This window comes from Chaetura pelagica, unplaced genomic scaffold (assembly GCF_000747805.2).
Source record: "Chaetura pelagica isolate M959 unplaced genomic scaffold, ChaPel_1.0 scaffold659, whole genome shotgun sequence".
NCBI classification, from domain to species: Eukaryota; Metazoa; Chordata; class Aves; order Apodiformes; family Apodidae; genus Chaetura; species Chaetura pelagica.
The window spans coordinates 105819-123369 of record NW_009954496.1 but is presented as its reverse complement, the minus strand read 5'-3'; the positions used below and the strand labels follow the sequence as shown (position 1 = coordinate 123369).

Here is a 17551-nt window from a genome sequence, read left to right as displayed (position 1 = left end):
CCTTTAAGCCTGACAAGTCACGTTCCAGCTCTAGTACAGGATTTGGTAATAAGGAAGTTGCTGGCATTGCAATGGTTAACCTTTGTTGTTTGATCTAACTAGAAGGAGGAAAATTCACTGCTAAGGTCTCCTTTGCATTCCAGCTTCAGCTCCTGCTCTGATCTCCCAGTTTCCCTGCAGTTCTGCTGCTCTTGTGCTTCCACTGCAGGAGTGAAAGACCCCAACGTTAAATGCAATAAACCTTGGTCTGTGCAGATACATCTGGTCTGCTGTTCTGTCCAGGACAAAGCCCACCCAGTCCCACCCCCTGCATGGGCAGGGACACCTCCCAGCAGCCCAGGCTGCTCCAAGCCCCATCCAACCTGCCCTTCAACACCCCCAGGGATGGGGCAGCCACAGCTTCTCTGGGCAACCTGGGCCAGGCTCTCCCCACCCTCACAGCCCAGAATTTCTCCCTCCCATCTCAGCTCCAGCTCCCTCTGCCAGCTGGAAACCCTTCCCCCTGCTCCCATCCCTCCCTGCCCTTGTCCCAAGCCCCTCCCCAGCTTTCCTGGAGCCCCTTCAGGCACTGGAAGCTGCTCTCAGCTCTCCCTGGAGCCTTCTCTTCTCCAGGCTGTCCATGCTCCTGGCCAAGAGGCAGGGAGGTGACCCCAGAGAAGCCTGCAACCCATGGAAGGGATGGCTGTTCTTCAATGCCCATCTTGTTCATTTTTGGGGCTCTTTTTTTTTGCTGCAAGTGTTTTGAGATTCAGCTGAAGGAGCAGGGGTGGAAATGGCAGGTCCTCTGTGACCTGCAGTGTCACAGCTCTGCAAGGAGATGTTGACCCAAGCCACCAGGACTGCAATGCCTCTTGAAAAGGGCAGTCAAATGCCACCCTGCCCTTCAGAGCAGGAGCAGAAGGGCATCCTGGGGGTAAAGACCTGGCAGGGCTGATTTTCTTGGTCCTGGTCTGATGGTGCAGTTGCTGCTCACAAGGGAAGCCCACCCAAGCAAGCAGTGCAGCTTCATGGGCTCTGAGATCTTTCTTTCTTGGTTCCTTTTGTCTGAAAATAAACACATACCCCCCCAATTTTGGAAAGCACAGGAGTCTTCTGCCTCTCCCTGCCATGCCCCCAGGCAGACCTGAAGTGCTGGTGGGTCACAGATCCAAGCCAGGAGCAAAACCCACCAGCAACGTTTCCTGCAGGACAGTCTGGTCCTGGTGACCTCCTGTCTGGGCAATGAAGCTGCCCCTGCTCTGCTTGGGAGAGCAGCACCTTCCTCTTCCCAACCTCTTCTCAGGTTGTAGAGGACCATGAGGTCTCTCCCCTGAGCTTTTTCTTCAGATGAAACAGCCTCAGTTCCCTCTGCTGCTCCTCACAGGACTTGTTCTCAAGGTCCTTCCCCAGCTTGGTCGCCCTTCTCTGGCCACACTCCCCAGCACCTCAATGTCCTTGTTGCATTGAGGTGCCCCAAAACTGGACACAGGGCTCAAGTTGTGGCCTCCCCAGTGCTGAGCACAGAGGGAGCATCACCTCCCTGCTCCTGCTGGCCACACTGCTCCTCATCCTGGCCAGGATGGTGTTGGCCACCTGGGCACACACACTGGCTCCTGTTCTGCTCCTGTTCAGCTGTTCATCAACCAGCCCCCCCAGTTCTCTTTCTGCTGGGAACTTCCCAGCCTCTCCTCCCCAAGCCTGGAGCTTTGCCCGGGGTGGTTGTGACCCCAGTGCAGGACCCACCACTTGGCCTTGTTCAACTTCAGACAACTGACAAACTCAGGGCACTTCCCCAACCTGCTGTGGATGATTTGAACCCTAATCCTGCCCCTGTGAATGATTTGAAACCCTAATCCACCACAGGCAGGAACTTTATTAGCTCCTCTGTCTCTCCTGATCCAAGCCCTTAATGAAAGTATTGATGAGTTCCAGAGACAGGGCAGAACCTGCTGAGGTTCTGCCAGAGAAATCCTTCTGGGTAGGCAGGAAACTACCTGGAACCTCTGGAAATGAAGCTTTCCCACTAACCCTGCTCTTCCCCTGCCTTTTTTTCTCTCCTCTCTGCATGTTCATTTCATGCAGCTGATGATTAGTTAATGAGAAGATGGTGGGGTAGGGTCAAAATCCTTCCCTGAGGCAAGAGGTAGCCCAGCTCCTCCAGATGGGCCTGGGTGAAGGAGAACTCAAACCTTGGCTGTGATCTGCCTGTGAGCACCCATGGGGTGATGAGCCAAGTGACTGGGGATGGATCAGCAGCTGCTGCAGCATCTCCCTGGTGCTCAGGGCTGAGCTGGGTCTGGATCTGCTCCTTGGCTCCATTTCTCCTTTCCAAGACCTTCCAGGAACCCACAACCTCTCTGAATTGTGGGGTTAATTCAGTGATTCCTTGGCTGGTATTTTCAGTGTCCCAGTGGGAACTTCCCAGACCTTCCTAACCTGAACATTCCTGCCTTCTGTGTGTCCATGGATGAATCCTTTGCCTTCCCCTTCCCCAGCCTGGGGGCTGGATTTCTGCCTCCCTCCTTGGCTCTGGCACAGGGATTCTCCACATTTCTGCTGCAAACTGGGTCTGTTCCATCAGCATTTCCTGGGAACTGAGGTCACTTCAGTCTCCTCAGTTGCTGGAGGCAGCTGGAGTGAATTTTAATAGAAACATTCAGTGGCTTTTGGTACAGAGATTGTGTTGGCTGCCTGCAAACAGCCACCAAACCCAGGTGGGATCATCTCTATCCCCTCTGCTGGAAAACCTGCTCCTTGACCAGCCAGGAGGAACCTTTGGGCTTGGATTGCAGCAGAGAGTGACCAGAGCACCCCAGGGAGGGATCTGGCTGAGGTCACAAGACCAAGGGGATGTTGGGTTATTTAAAAAGCTTTGGCTTTGCTCTTTTTTTCCAGTAAAAATGGGCACTGTGCTCAGTTAGGAAGCAGCTCTCAGCTCCAGAAATGCCTTGGATCCTTCCTCACTCTGATTCACTGAACCTTTGGCAAACTCTGCTGATGTTTTTCCTTCTCCAGCCTGCAAAGATTGGAGCCATCAGTGAACATTCACTGGTCAAAGGCTGCAGCCCAGCAGGTTGTCTGTCTCGTGGGAAGGGGTTAAAATGCCAGGAACTGCACCAGTGCAGTTGTTTGCAAGACCCAGTGGGTTGAAAACCCTCATGGAGATGGAGGTTTGGAGCCTGGGTTCCTCTGCCCCAAGCAAGGGCTCAAATCGTGGGGCTACTAGATGGAAGAAGAGGTTCTATGATCCCCTCAGGCCTCCTTGGTGTTCAAGCAGCTCCCAGTCCTGCAGCCTGGCTTCTGCAAGCCCCAGTTTGAGGTGCTGGTGGCCATCCCTGCCTTGTGTGGGACTGTGAGGAGGGGGACAAAACCAGAATCCCAGCCTGGTTTGGGTGGGATGGACCTTCAAGATCATCCAGTTCTCACCCCCTGCATGGGCAGGGACACCTCCCAGCAGCCCAGGCTGCTCCAAGCCCCATCCAACCTGCCCTTCAACACCTCCAGGGATGAGGCAGCCACAGTTTCCCAGTCACAAAATGTCTCTTCCAGGCTCTCTCTGGTTCCTTCATCCACCTCTGAAAGTGCAACACTCATCTAGACACAGGCTGGCCAGAGCAGGAGAGGGATGATGCTCTGGGGAGCAGTTTCACCCCCTCAAAGCCCCATCAACTGGGAGAAGCCACAACACTGGAGCCCATGTGTCCAGAGCACCCCTGGGCTGTGTTGGAGCTGAGGAGATGGTAGAAATGGGATGAGAGAAGGTGTGGGGATCAGCACAGCACTGGGCAGAGCTGCCCACTCAAAGAAAAGAGGGTAAGGAAGAATGTGAAGAGTTTCCAAGGATTCTTCCCTGTGAGGGTGGGGAGAGCCTGGCCCAGGTTGCCCAGGGAAGCTGTGGCTGCCCCATCCCTGGGGGTGTTGAAGGGCAGGTTGGATGGGGCTTGGAGCAGCCTGGGCTGCTGGGAGGTGTCCCTGCCCATGCAGGGGGTGGATCTAGATGGTCTTCAAGGTTCCTCCAACCCATTCCATGATTCTATTGTCACACCATTGTGATCATGCAAGACCTACAATCATGGAATTTAGCTCCTGGGATGGTTTGGGTTGGAAGGGACCTTCAGGACCTCCCAGATGATCCCACTAAATTATCTTCAAGGTGCTGCCCCATCCCTGAAGTGTTCCAGGTATCTAATGTGGGGCTTGGAGCAGCCTGGGCTGCTGGAAGGTGTCCCTGCCCATGCAGGGGGTGGGACTGGATGATCTTGAAGGTCCCTTCCAACCCAAACCAGTCTGGGATTCTGAACATCCCTGGGTGGGGTTGCAGAATGATGTTATCAAGTCAGAGAGGCTGCATCTCCCTGCCACCAGGACAGGTGACTTCAGGTGGGGACCAGCCCATGCTCAAGGACTGGAGCAGCACAGCCTGGCTGGTGGGCACCATCCAGGTCCAAGGACTCCTGGGCTCTGTGCTTTGGCCTGTGGAGTTGCTGCCAACTCTTTGCTCCTCCAGTGCTCGTGGCTCCTCCATGCTGGGATGTTGGGCAGGGCTGGGACAGGCTCAGGCTCAGGGATGTGCAGGAGAACATCCCTGCCAAGCCCAGCCCAGCCCCAGGCTGCTGTCCTGAATCTGAGGGACACCCTCCAAGAATGAACTGTGTGTGCAGCCTTTCTGAAAGCCCCTCCAGATGGTGGCAACTGCTGCTTAATCCTCACCATGACTGAGGCTGCTTGTGGAAAGGAGGAGGACAAACATAAAAAAGGGGGAGGGAAGAAAAAAACCCAAACCCTAAGACAGCCATTTGTCTTGTCAGTTTGTTCACAAACAGCATCAAGCAAAAATAAGCAGAGAGTTCAGTGGATCTGGAGGGCAGGAGGATGCACCAGCCCCCAGCTGGGCCATGGGCAGCTCTGCTGGATGCAGGGCTGGGACAGGCTCAGGCTCAGGGAGGTGGAGGAGAACCCCCCTGCCAAGCCCAGCCCAGCCCCAGGCTGCTGTCCTGAATCTGAGGGACACCCTCCAAGAATGAACTGTGTGTGCAGCCTTTCTGAAAGCCCCTCCAGATGGTGGCAACTGCTGCTTAATCCTCACCATGACTGAGGCTGCTTGTGGAAAGGAGGAGGACAAACATAAAAAAGGGGGAGGGAAGAAAAAAACCCAAACCCTAAGACAGCCATTTGTCTTGTCAGTTTGTTCACAAACAGCATCAAGCAAAAATAAGCAGAGAGTTCAGTGGATCTGGAGGGCAGGAGGATGCACCAGCCCCCAGCTGGGCCATGGGCAGCTCTGCTGGATGCAGCAGCACCCCAGGGAATGGCCTGGCCAGCTGCCTCCCAGTATGGCCTGGGCTCACTGCTGGGGTCAGGGCTCTACACCCCTTTTTCCAGTTGGAAACCCCCCAGGCACATGGGATGTAGAGGTTTTTCTCAGGCCACCCACGAGTTCAGTTCTTCCCTTCCTCAGCAGCACCCCCAGCAGAGGGACTGTGGAATCATGGAATGGTTTGGGTGGGAAGGGACCTCAAAGATCATGGAATTCCAACCCCCCTGCATGGGCAGGGACACCTCCCAGCAGCCCAGGCTGCTCCAAGCCCCATCCAACCTGCCCTTCAACACCCCCAGGGATGGGGCAGCCACAGCTTCCCTGGGCAACCTGGGCCAGGCTCTCCCCACCCTCCCAGCCCAGAATTCCTGCCTGAGGTCTCACCTCCATCCATTCCTGGCACAGCACCTTGCAGCTCTCAGCTTCAACCACCACACAAACCCGATTGTGTTGTTGTCAGTTTGTGGTGGTTTGGAAAGTACCCTGGGGTGACCTGAGGTTGGGCTGGAGGAGGCAGGAAACCTTCTGCAAGGCCAGGACTTTGTGCTCAGCCAGGAAAGAACCTTCTTCTCCACGGGATGCAGCAGGGATGCCACAAATCCATGGGCTTCCAAGAGCTGGAGGGACCACCAGGAACACTAATGGCTCATCTTTTCTCTACTCACAGAATCATTTGGATTGGGAAAGACCTTGAAGATCCCCCAGTCCAACCATTAAACCACCCCTGCCCCGTGTCCCTCAGCACCATCTCCAGGGCTTGGAAACCCCCCCAGGGATGGGGACTCCCCCCCTGCCCTGGGCAGCCTGGGCCAGGCCCTGACAACCCTTGCCAGGGAGAAATTGTTCCCCAGATCCAACCTCAACCTCCCCTGGCACAACTTGAGGCCGTTCCCTCTCACCCAAAGAACCTCATCCCAATTCCCTGCTGTAGAACCAGATGCTACCTTCCTCATGGCTTAGAAAATGAAAAAGAATGCAAATCTCCCCCAGATTTGGCTTTCTGAGGCACAGGGGGAGCTGTGCTGCTTGTCCTGCCAGCAGTGGGTCCCCCCACCTCTCTTCAGCACCCACACCCAGCCCCGAAACCTTCTGCTAAGCCAGGAGTCACTTCTGGGTGCAGGTCCCTGGGAATGAGGCTCTGGACTCTCTTGACCATCTCAAGGAACAGGCACTGTAGAAAGATATGCAAAAAAAACCCCCAACAACCCTAAAAAAAAAGCAAGTTATTCATCTCTTTACTCTGAGGTGTCTCCATTTGGCCCCTCAAAATGGTTGGGCAAAGAATCTGGGGCAACATCTGAGCCAGCCACTTCACCACTGGCTTTTCCACCCTTCTTCACTCAGATCTCACCCCAGGACTAGTTCCCAGGGGGTGAGGAGTTAATGAGTTCTCTCCACTGTGGTTTTGTGCTCTCTTGGGGGGGTTTTTGGGTTGTTTTCTTTTCCTTCTGCATCTTCTGGCTGAGCTTTGGGGGTTTTTGGTCTCTCTCCTGATGTCCCTCCTGGAGCCAAAGATGACAAGTTACCCAAGGCTCTGGGGTTGCAGGCTGGTGGTGTGAGCCCAGCAACACACTCTGGGCTTTGTGGTGGCCAGGAAGCCCCCCGAGATGGGAGGAATGCAGAAAATAGAGGCAGCTGCACCAAAATGACACCAGACTTGACTTTCAACCCATCATTACAGCTGGGTCTGCCAGGAGCCCCTGCAAGGAGCCCCAGCAGGGTTGTCTGTGGGCAAGTGGCTGCACCTCAGGCTCTTCCCAGCCTGCAAGAGAGTTGGGTTCAACCACCCTTTCTGGTCCTGAAGCCCTGGGAAAAGTTCTGCCTCTCCCAGCCTGGAAAAGGGGAAGGATCCTGAACCACTCCCAGGCTTCATGAAGCCCCTGTGAGATGTTCTGGCAGAAGGGAAAGGAGAATGATGTTTGTTGCTGCAACATGTGGCCCTGCTGCCCCAGTTGCTGCAAGTCTGTGGGTGCTGGAGTTGCTCTTCGTGGTTCCTTTTGATGTTCTCCTCTTGCCAGCATCCTCCTCCCTGCTCCTTCCCTCCCCAGCAGCAGCACAGGAGCTGGTCCTTGTCATGGTCCCCAGGAGCTGGTCCTTGTCATGGTCCCTAGGAGCTGGTCCTTGTCATGGTCCCCAGCCTGGGACAAAGGTCCCATCCGTGTCAGCTGGAGCTGGATGGAGCCTTCAAGGAAGAGAGACCATCTAAGAGCAGCAGAGCAGAAGGAACAAAGCACAGCTGAGGTTCTGGGGGCAAGGACAGAGCCTCACTCACAGAGCTGGGTGGATTCTGGGCAGAACCAGTTCTTACAAATGATTTATTTCAAAAAAAACAAACAACCCACCCACCCCAAACAAACAGCCCCCCAAAACGTTTCAGGTGTGGGGTTAATGCCCAGGGCTGGCACTGGCAAGACTGTAAGCAGGAAGAAATGGTTTGGAGGACATCAGTCCAGAAGATTGCAGGGTCCAAAGGTGATGGGGTGTGGATTCATCCATGTGAAGGAGCAAATGGCACCGTGGAGGTGGAGGCAGGTGTAGAACAACACATGGACAGATTCCCCTGGCAGGACAGGAGCAGCACATCCCACCCAGGAGATCAGGGAGCAGCCACACTGTCCTTCAGTCCAAAGATCCCTCCTTCACAGCTCAGGTGTGGGATGATTCCCACGGCATCACCTCCCCGGCCAGGGAGGACAATTCCCATTGTTGGTGTCACACTTTGGATTCTGGGCTCTGGATGGAGTTCCCTGCCAGTTTCTCCTTCTCTGGGTCTCCCTTTGTCTCTGCTGGGTTCCTGGCCTCCCTCTCCTGCCTCCTGAGGATCCCATACACAGCCACGAAGCACAGGAAAGCTCCAACCTCAAAGAAAAACTGGAGACCAAGATACCTGTGGTGTGGGAACACGAGGAATCAGGGTAGCAAGGACCCTGCTGTGAGCACCAAGCACCAGCACCCGGTGTCCCCAGGCACCCAGCAGACCCTGAGCTGTCACTCCCTCCCTGCCCTTGTCCCAAGCCCCTCCCCAGCTTTCCTGGAGCCCCTTCAGGCCCTGGAAGCTGCTCTCAGCTCTCCCTGGAGCCTTCTCTTCTCCAGGCTCAACACCCCAACTCTCCCAGCCTGGCTCCAGAGCTGCTCCAGCCCTCCCAGCATCTCCGGGGCCTCCTCTGGCCTCTCTCCAACAGCTCTGTGTCCTCCCTGTGCTGGGGACCCCAGAGCTGTTCCCAGCCCTGCAGGGGGGTCTCAGCAGAGCAGAGCAGAGGGGACAATCCCCTCCCTGGCCCTGCTGCTCACGCTGCTGGTGCCACAGCCCAGGACACGGGTGGCAATGCAGGGCTTGATGCTGGAAGTGTATTTCTGTGCTCTACAGCACCAAGCAGGCATGGACCTTGATGTGCTTGTGGCTTGTGCCAATGACCAGACAACCTTCAGAGATCCCTTCCAACCCAGACAACTCTATGACTTCCCTCCAAACCAGCCCTGAGCTCTGCTGGGCTCCAGCACAGGTCAGGAGGGCTGCGAGTGTCCCTGTTGGGTTACCAGGGAATACACAACAGCTTCTCCCAGGTTGGGGGTGGCCTGGTGCCACCTTCCCCCTTGGGTTTCCCTCCACACTCCCAACCCCTACCTTTGCCTGAAGAGGTTGTTGTCATAGTATCTGCAGGCTGCCTTCCTGGCACACTTCTTCTCCCAGAGGATGCAGGTGGTGTCGATGGCGCTGCCGTACAGAACAGGTCCTGGCATCCAGGCTGGGGGAGAAGGGACCAGAGGAGGCTTTGCTGTGTGACAGGGACACCTCTGCCAGGACAGCCCCCACCCCTGCCTACTTTCCCACCTGCTAAGAAGGTGGGAAGTGGCTGGAGATGGTCTTTGCTGTGGCCAACTGGTTCTGCTCAGTGTGTCTGCATCCCACCCAGGGGCAAGAAGGTCCCTCTTTGTCACTGCTCTCACTCCAGGAATGATGCTCAACACCTTCAGGGACCACCCTCCTGCCCACAACTGCAGTGGCACCTCCTGGGAGTGGTGAAATGAATTTTCACCATATAAAAAAAAAAACCTCCCAAACCACTAGTGGGATCACAGGACCCTTTTGGAGCCCCCTTGAAATGCTGGAGGTCAACATGGGAGTGTCTGCACCCAGGCAGGGGTTGTCCTCCTGGATCCAGACCTGTTCCTTGCCCTGTCCCCTCCCCACCACGTGCAGGAAGGCATTTCCCACCACATCTTGATTTACCTAGAACTCTCAGCAGCATGAACTGAATCCCAACAGCAAATGATTTGTCCTCAGGCTGGATGCTCCTGAAAAACACAATGGAAGGTGTGTCCTCTGGCATCCCCACAGGGATGTTTCCCTCCCTGGTGTCCTCACATGAAGCCTTACCCAAAAAGTCACCCTTCATGGAACTGTCAGAGTGGGAAGGGACCTCTGGAGATCATCCAGTCCCACTCCCCTGCTGAAGCACCCAGAGCACATCCCCCAGGGCTGCATCCAGGGGCTGGAATATCTGCAGAGAAGGGGACTCCACACCCTCCCTGGGCAGCCTGTCCCAGGGCTCTGTCACCCTCCCAGGCAAGAAGTTTTCCCTCCTCTTTCAGTGGCACTTCCCATGTTCCAGCTTGTGCCCGTTGCCCCCTGTCCTGTCCCTGGGCACTGCTGAGCAGAGTCTGGCTCCATCCTCCTGCACCCCCCTGAGATACTGCCAGGCATTAAGAAGGTCTCCCCTCAGCCTTCTCTTCTCCAGGCTGAGCAGTCCCAGCTCTCCCAGCCTTTCCTCATCAGGGAGATGCTCCAACCCCCAAGCCATCTTTGCTGCCCTCCCCTGGACTCTCTCCAGCAGTTCCCTGTCTCTCTTGAACTGGGGAGCCCAGAACTGGTCCCAGTTCTCCAGCTGTCGCCTCACCAGGGCAGAGCAGAAGGGCACAATGACCTCTCTCCACCTACTGCCCACACTCTTCCTCATGCAGCCCAGGATTCCTTTGGCCCTCTTGGCCACAAGGACACATTCCTGACTCATGGATCATGTACTATCTCCCAGGACTCCCAGATCCTTCTCCTGGGAGCTGCTTTCCAGCAGGTCCACCCCTAACCTGTACTGGTGCCTGGGGTTCTTCCTCCCCAGGTGCAGGACCTGCTCCTATTGACTCTCATGAGGTTCCTCTCTGTTCAGCTTCATCCCAACCCCCAGGGACCTCAGGCAGTTCCCATTTACATCACCAAAGATGATGTTTCACTGAGCAGGGCTGGCAGTGACCCCAGCCCTTCCCTGGCCTGGAAACCAACCAACCTCTGCAGGAGGGACAGGGAGGAGCCCAGCAAAAGGTTCTTTGCTATCAATGTCAAGAATCCCTACGAGCAAGGACACACCAAGAGGAGGCAGCAGAGCTGCTGGCCCTGCCAGGCACAGGCAGCACCAGGGCTGCTCCTTCACAGGCTCAGAGAAACCTTCAGGTTGGAAAAGCCCCTTGGGATCCACATTTTTCTTTTGCATCTTTTTTTCAGAGGGGGTTGGATCTACATGATCTTTGAAGATCTTCCAACCCAAAGCAGCCTGTGGTTCTATGGCTGCAGAAGGAGCTGGGCAAGGAGGTGCAAGATGGGGCTGATTGAACCTTCCAGTCCCTCCCCTGGCCCAAACCTTCCTCCCCACCTCCAGAACCCCCTTGGTTTTTCCCAGCAGAACCTCTGGCTTCCTTCTCTGCCACCCAGAGCAGGGCCAAGCCAAGCTGCTGACCTGAGGATGAGCATGAAGGAGGGTGTGTGGGACGTGCTGGCCAGGATCCCTGCCAGGCAGGAGAGGACCACGAAGGGCAGGAAGAGCAGCCGGTGCCGCAGCTCCCGGGTTTGGCCGAACCCTCCAGCCCGTCCTCCCAGATGCAGCTGCACTTGGTGTAGTTCTGCAGGGAGGAGAGAAAAGCCAGAGGCTGCTCAAGGCTCTGGAGATGCCAGGCATGGCCACCACGGCGTGCTGGGGAGGGTGTTTTCGCTCCCGTTGTGCACTGAAGGTGCCTCCACAGAGGTTGGTTTCACTGCCAGCTGGACCCTCTGGCATCCTGCACCAGTTTGGACCATTGGCACAGGGAAAAGGCTCCTCCACAGCTGACTTGGGGTGGGAGGAGATGAGAAGCTGGACATGAGCCCCCAGTGAGGGCTGGAGCCCAGAGGGGCAGTTGTGTCCTGGGCTGCATCACAAGAAGTGTGGCCAGCAGGGCCAGGGAGGGGATTCTGCCCCTCTGCTCTGCTCTGGTGAGACCCCCCTGGAGTGTTGTGTCCAGCTCTGGAGCCCCCAGCACAGGAGAGACATGGAGCTGTTGGAGGGGCCAGAGAAGGGCCCTGGAGATGCTGGGAGGGCTGGAGCAGCTCTGGAGCCAGGCTGGGAGAGTTGGGGTGTTGAGCCTGGAGAAGAGAAGGCTCCAGGGAGAGCTGAGAGCAGCTTCCAGGGCCTGAAGGGGCTCCAGGAAAGCTGGGGAGGGGCTTGGGACAAGGGCAGGGAGGGATGGGAGCAGGGGGAAGGGTTTCCAGCTGGCAGAGGGAGCTGGAGCTGAGATGGGAGGGAGAAATTCTGGGCTGTGAGGGTGGGGAGAGCCTGGCCCAGGTTGCCCAGGGAAGCTGTGGCTGCCCCATCCCTGGGGGTGTTGAAGGGCAGGTTGGATGGGGCTTGGAGCAGCCTGGGCTGCTGGGAGGTGTCCCTGCCCATGCAGGGGGTTGGAACTGGATGATCTTGAAGGTCCCATGATTCTATGACTATTAATTTTCTTTCAGACAAGAAAGCCCAGGTTGCAGGAAGGTGATTCCAGAGGCAGGAGCAGCCCAAGGTCTCCCAGGTCCCTGCTCCCACCTCCCTGCCTCAGGACGTGGCATGGCCAGAAAAGTGACCCACAGGGAACAGCTTTAGGGATGAGAGGGGACAAAATCTCTCCTCCCACCTCCAGGAAAGAGGATTGACTATTTTAAATGAAGTCTGGGATTGATCTTCTCCAGCCATCTGAAGTGAAGGGAACCAAAGTGACCCTCTGGGCTCCTTCTGCTGCCAGGGAGGGAGAGGTTGGTCTCCTGAGGACCCACCACAGGTTAGTGCCTCCTATAGCTGAGGTGAATTTAGGCCAAAGCAGCCAAGAAACATGCAATTAGAGAAATTAAAGCTCCTTCCATCCGGGCAGCTGCCCCAGTTGGAGTCACAATATTGAGGGGGACTTGCACCAAAGCCAAATGGAGACCAAGGGTTGGAGATCAAGGGGTTGGAGACCCACGTGATGGAGGCACAAGGCAGAGCTCAGCCCCTTCCCTTCCAAACCTCAGGGGGTTTTAAAGCAAGGAGCATGACCCCAGCTCCAAAAACCTCTGAGCAGTGGGGACAAGCCACAAAGCCACCAGTGGCCTGTCCCAAGGAGCTGCAGCATGTGGGCAGCAGAGCCACCAGGCTGAGTCAGCACCAGGGCTGGGAAAAACCACCCAGAGAAGGAGAATAACCAAGAGCAGCCCTGAGAGCAGGGCTGGGGTTTCTGGGCAGGGACAAGAAGCTGGATGGGCACGTGGGCAGCCTCAGGTTTTTCAGGGCTGTGAATCAAACGTCCCCAACCCAACACATCTGAGGTTTCCATGAGATATTAGAAAGGATCTCTTCACAGAAAGGGACATTAAACCCTGGCCCAGAGTGGTGGTCAAGTCTCCATCCCTGGAGGGGTTTCAGATCCGTGTGGATGTGGTGCTGAGGGACCTGGTTTAAGCATTGGCATGGGCAGAGTTGGGTTAATGGTTGGTGGAGTTGGGTTGTGGTTGGACTTGATGACCTTAAAGGTCTTTTCCAACCAGCAGGATGCTGGGGTTCTGCAATTTAGCAACTGGTTTCTTGAGAGGGAAAGCTGCTCACATCAACCTCTGCCTGATCTTCATGGAATCCCAGAACTCCAGGTTGGGAGGGACCTCAAGGATCATCTGGTCCAACCTTTCCAGGTCCTACTCCAGTTGGTATGAGGTGGCTCAGCAGCCTGTCAAGCTGAGACTTCAAACTGCCCCATGTGGGGGAATCCACCACTTCCTTTGGGAGACTGTTCCAGTGTTGGACTGTCCTGATGGGGAAACATTTCCCTCTTGTGTCCAATGGGAATCTGCCCAGGAGCAACTTGTGCCCATGACCCCTTGTCTTTTCCATGGGACTCCTTGTCAATAGGGAGTCTCCATCTTCCTGGGAGCCACCCTTTAAGGACTGGAACATGGTGATAAGGTCTTCCCTGAAACCTTCTCTTCTCCAGGCTGAACAAACTCAGTTTTCTCAGCCTCTCCTCATCTGCCAGGTCCTCCAGTCCCCTCATCATCTTTCTGGCTCTTCTCTGGACCCTCTCCAGCCTGTCCCATCCTTTTTGTAGAGCAGGGACCAGAACTGAACACATCACTCCAGGTGTGCTCTGACCAGCACTGAGTAGAGGGGGATAATTTCTACTTTTTTTCCCCAGCTGGGACCTCCCAGAACCCCAGATTTTGGGGTGTGTGCTGAGATCCAACCAGCTCAGCTCCAACCCAGTAGTGGGGTGTCCCTGTTCCCATCCATGGCCACGCACAGTGAGAGAAGGGCAGGGCTCAGGAACCCAGGAGCCACATGGGATGGAGATTCCTGCAGCCCTGGGGTAGACCTGGTGGCCCCCTCAGCTCAGCAGGTCACTTTGAACCTGAACAAATGGCACAGCACAACAAGGATGTCACTGCAAGCTCCTGCTCTTGGGCAAAGTCTGCAGGCTCCTGCTCCTGCCCATGACATGTGGGGACATTGAACAATGCAAAGAGAAAATGGCTGAAACTGATGGAATCATGGAATGGGTTGGGGAGATGGTAAAGATCATCCAGTTCCAACCCCCCTGCATGGGCAGGGACACCTCCCAGCAGCCCAGGCTGCTCCAAGCCCCATCCAACCTGCCCTTCAACACTGCCAGGGATGGGGCAGCCACAGCTTCCCTGGGCAACCTGGGCCAGGCTCTCCCCACCCTCACACCACAGAATTTATTCCTCATGTCTATCTCACATCTCCCCCCTTCCAGTTTCAAGCCATCACCCCTTGTCCTACAGCTACATGCCCTTGTAAAAAGCCCCTGTTGTAGAAGAGCTTTCAACTTAGAGTGTTAAAGCCAAGTTTGCACCACACAAACCTCCTCTGGGAGGGCTGCAGCAAAAGCTCAGCCCAGAGCTGTAGGTTTTCCTGCACTAGGGGAGGGTTTCATCACCCAGATCATGGGAGGGCTGGAGCAGCTCTGCTCTGGAGCCAGGCTGGGAGAGTTGGGGTGTTCAGCCTGGAGAAGAGAAGGCTCCAGGGAGAGCTGAGAGCAGCTTCCAGTGCCTGAAGGGGCTCCAGGAAAGCTGGGGAGGGGCTTGGGACAAGGGCAGGGAGGGATGGGAGCAGGGGGAAGGGTTTCCAGCTGGCAGAGGGAGCTGGAGCTGAGATGGGAGGGAGAAATTCTGGGCTGTGAGGGTGGGGAGAGCCTGGCCCAGGTTGCCCAGAGAAGCTGTGGCTGCCCCATCCCTGGGGGTGTTGAAGGGCAGGTTGGATGGGGCTTGGAGCAGCCTGGGCTGCTGGGAGGTGTCCCTGCCCATGGCAGGGGGTGGGACTGGATGGTCTTTAAGGTCCCTTCCAACCCAAACCATTCTATGATTCTATTTCAACCTGCCCTTGTTGGCCAGGCTCTCCCCACCCTCCCAGACAAGAATCCCTTCCTCATGTCCAACCAAAATCTCCCCTCTTCCAGTTTTAATCCATTCCCTCTTGTCCTCTCCAAGGGTTTTTCCTGGGACATTCTCAACCTTCCCCTGCTCACCCCCCAGGCTCCTGCAGATCCTTTCCCACACCAGTGACCACCAGACAAGCCAATTGCCAGCCCTGAGCACCTCACTGGTCACCTCTGATGAGCCACCCCATGGCAGGACAGCAGCCCAGTGGGACTGACTCACCAGGACTGAGTTGTTGTCCACGTTGATGTTCACAGCTCTGCAGCCAGCAGAGCAGGGTGAGATGTACTCAATGGCATCAGAGCCACAGATGGGGTTGTAGGCTTTCTCAGGGCAGTTACACTGCAGGTTACACCCCCAGGCCTGGTGTCCAAGCTCAGAGCTGTGACAGGAAGAGAGAATGAATGCATGACACTGAGCACCAGCCATATGCACCTCCTATACTGCAGATACACCTGCATAACAGAGCAGCAAAGAAACACTTGGCTTCCTAACAAATCCTGCCCCACATCTAAGTGAGGACCAACAGGAGTTGCACTATAAACCCTCCCCAAGCCTTTGCTCTGCCTGGGCAAAACATCCTGAGCATAAAATGGGCAATGGACTCACCCACTTCCTTCCTATTTGGCCCCAAAAGTAGGGTCTGGGGGTAGGGCAGCTCCTTGGGGTGGTGGGGAGGGTGGGAGGTGGGGAGGACCAGAGCCCACCAGCTGCTGAAGATGTGAATTCACAGCCACTTGGGTCAAGGTCCTGCCCCTGTTTGGTTGTGCAGGGGAGCAGCCCCAGCTCTGATCCCAGGGCTGGTCCCTGCCCAGATCATTTCCCTGGGAGTCAAGTGCTGGGATTTCCAAGATGAAACTTCAACCTCGTGCTGTTTGTGCCAAAAAAAACCCAACCCCACGAGTTCCACAACCAGTGGGTTTCACCACCAACCAGTGGAGCCAGGAGGGCTGAGGAGGCAGCAGATGCTGCCACCCTGATTCTGTCCCTGCTCACTGCTGCTCAGGAGGGAACACACCCATTTCTGGGTGTTCTGCTGGAGTCCCACCTCCACCTGGAGGAGAGCAGGTAGGGATGGGGGCACCTGGGAATAGCCCCCCCCCATGCCCAGCCCAGCTGGAGCTGTTGGTACCTCTGAGTGTAGGTGATGCCTGCGACCTTCTGCGTGGGGCAGCCCAGGAAGAGGAGGGGGAAAGCCAGGAGCAGGCAGAGGAACATGCCCAGGACACACATGGCACTGCACTGCCTCAAGGACATCTGGAACCTCTTCATGATGGCACCACCCACCACGATCCCCACCATGGCCCCGGGGATGTTCACAGCACCTGGGGAAAGGAAGGTCACAGAGTCACAGAAGAGTTTGGGTTGGAAGGGACCTTCAAGATCATCTAGATCCAACCCCTTGCATGGGCAGGGACACCTCCCAGCAGCCCAGGCTGCTCCAAGCCCCATCCAACCTGCCCTTCAACACCCCCAGGGATGGGGCAGCCACAGCTTCCCTGGGCAACCTGTTCCAGTGTCTCACCAAAGAAGGTGAGAAGATCTCACAAGGAGACCTCAGACAGGACATTCTGGACCTCACAGAGCAGGCAAGAGCAGCCTGATCTCCTGAGCACACACCCCACCTCCCCACACCACCACCAGCCAGCAATCAGCCCAACCCTCCCAAGCAATGAGGGGAACTGAAGCAAACACTGGGCAGGGTTTAAGCAGGATCATTGCACCAGCCTGGCTGGCCTCTTGCCACAGAGTGTCTGCAAAATGCCCAGAGACATTTACAGAACCACAGAATCATTTGGATTAGAAAAGGCCTTTAAGATCAAGACCAACCAGCTGCAGTTTTTTATTTTGCTGACTACTTATTTTGTTTTAAAGACCTTTTAGCCAGTGCTGCCTGGTCAGTAACCCCTGCTACAGAAATGGGCTCCATTCAGATCTGATGTTCCTGTGCTCCTTGGAATGCAATGAGTTGGTTTCTTCTCCTTCATTAGACTGAACAGCTTCAGAATCCCAGATTGGCTTTGATTGGAAGAGACTTTGAGGATCCTCCAGCCCAACCCTTCCCCCAGCCCTGCCAAGGCCACCCCTGCCCCATGTCCCTCAGCACCATCTCCAGGGCTTGGAAACCCCTCCAGGGATGGGGACTCCCCCCCTGCCCTGGGCAGCCTGGGCCAGGCCCTGACAACCCTTGCCAGGGAGAAATTGTTCCCCAGATCCAACCTCAACCTCTCCTGGCACAACTTGAGGCCATTCCCTCTTGTTCTAAGGTATCAAACATTTTTCTAGGTCTTTAAATATTTTATTCTAGCAAGTTTCCAACAGAAGAAGGACACGGAGCTGTTGGAGGGGCCAGAGAAGGACCATGGAGATGCTGGGAGGGCTGGAGCAGCTCTGCTCTGGAGCCAGGCTGGGAGAGTTGGGGTGTTCAGCCTGGAGAAGAGAAGGCTCCAGGGAGACCTTAGAGCAGCTTCCAGTGCCTGAAGGGGCTCCAGGAAAGCTGGGGAGGGGCTTGGGACAAGGGCAGGGAGGGAGAGGACAAGGGGGAA

At 56.0% G+C, this 17551-nt stretch overlaps 1 protein-coding gene across 1 annotated transcript in view; it reads right to left on the bottom strand.

Annotated features, from left to right (window-relative positions):
• Nucleotides 1-8008: 8008 nt before the first annotated feature.
• SLCO2B1 (solute carrier organic anion transporter family, member 2B1) overlaps nucleotides 8009-17551 on the bottom strand; it is a 37737-nt gene continuing 28194 nt past the window's right edge. The window contains exons 9-14 of the mRNA XM_010004561.1: nucleotides 16138-16330; nucleotides 15224-15387; nucleotides 11026-11188; nucleotides 9528-9592; nucleotides 8922-9042; nucleotides 8009-8183 (exon numbers count right to left, since the gene is read on the bottom strand). Of these exons, the coding sequence (XP_010002863.1) occupies nucleotides 8009-8183; nucleotides 8922-9042; nucleotides 9528-9592; nucleotides 11026-11188; nucleotides 15224-15387; nucleotides 16138-16330 (881 nt within the window). The remainder of the gene's footprint in view (nucleotides 8184-8921; nucleotides 9043-9527; nucleotides 9593-11025; nucleotides 11189-15223; nucleotides 15388-16137; nucleotides 16331-17551) is intronic.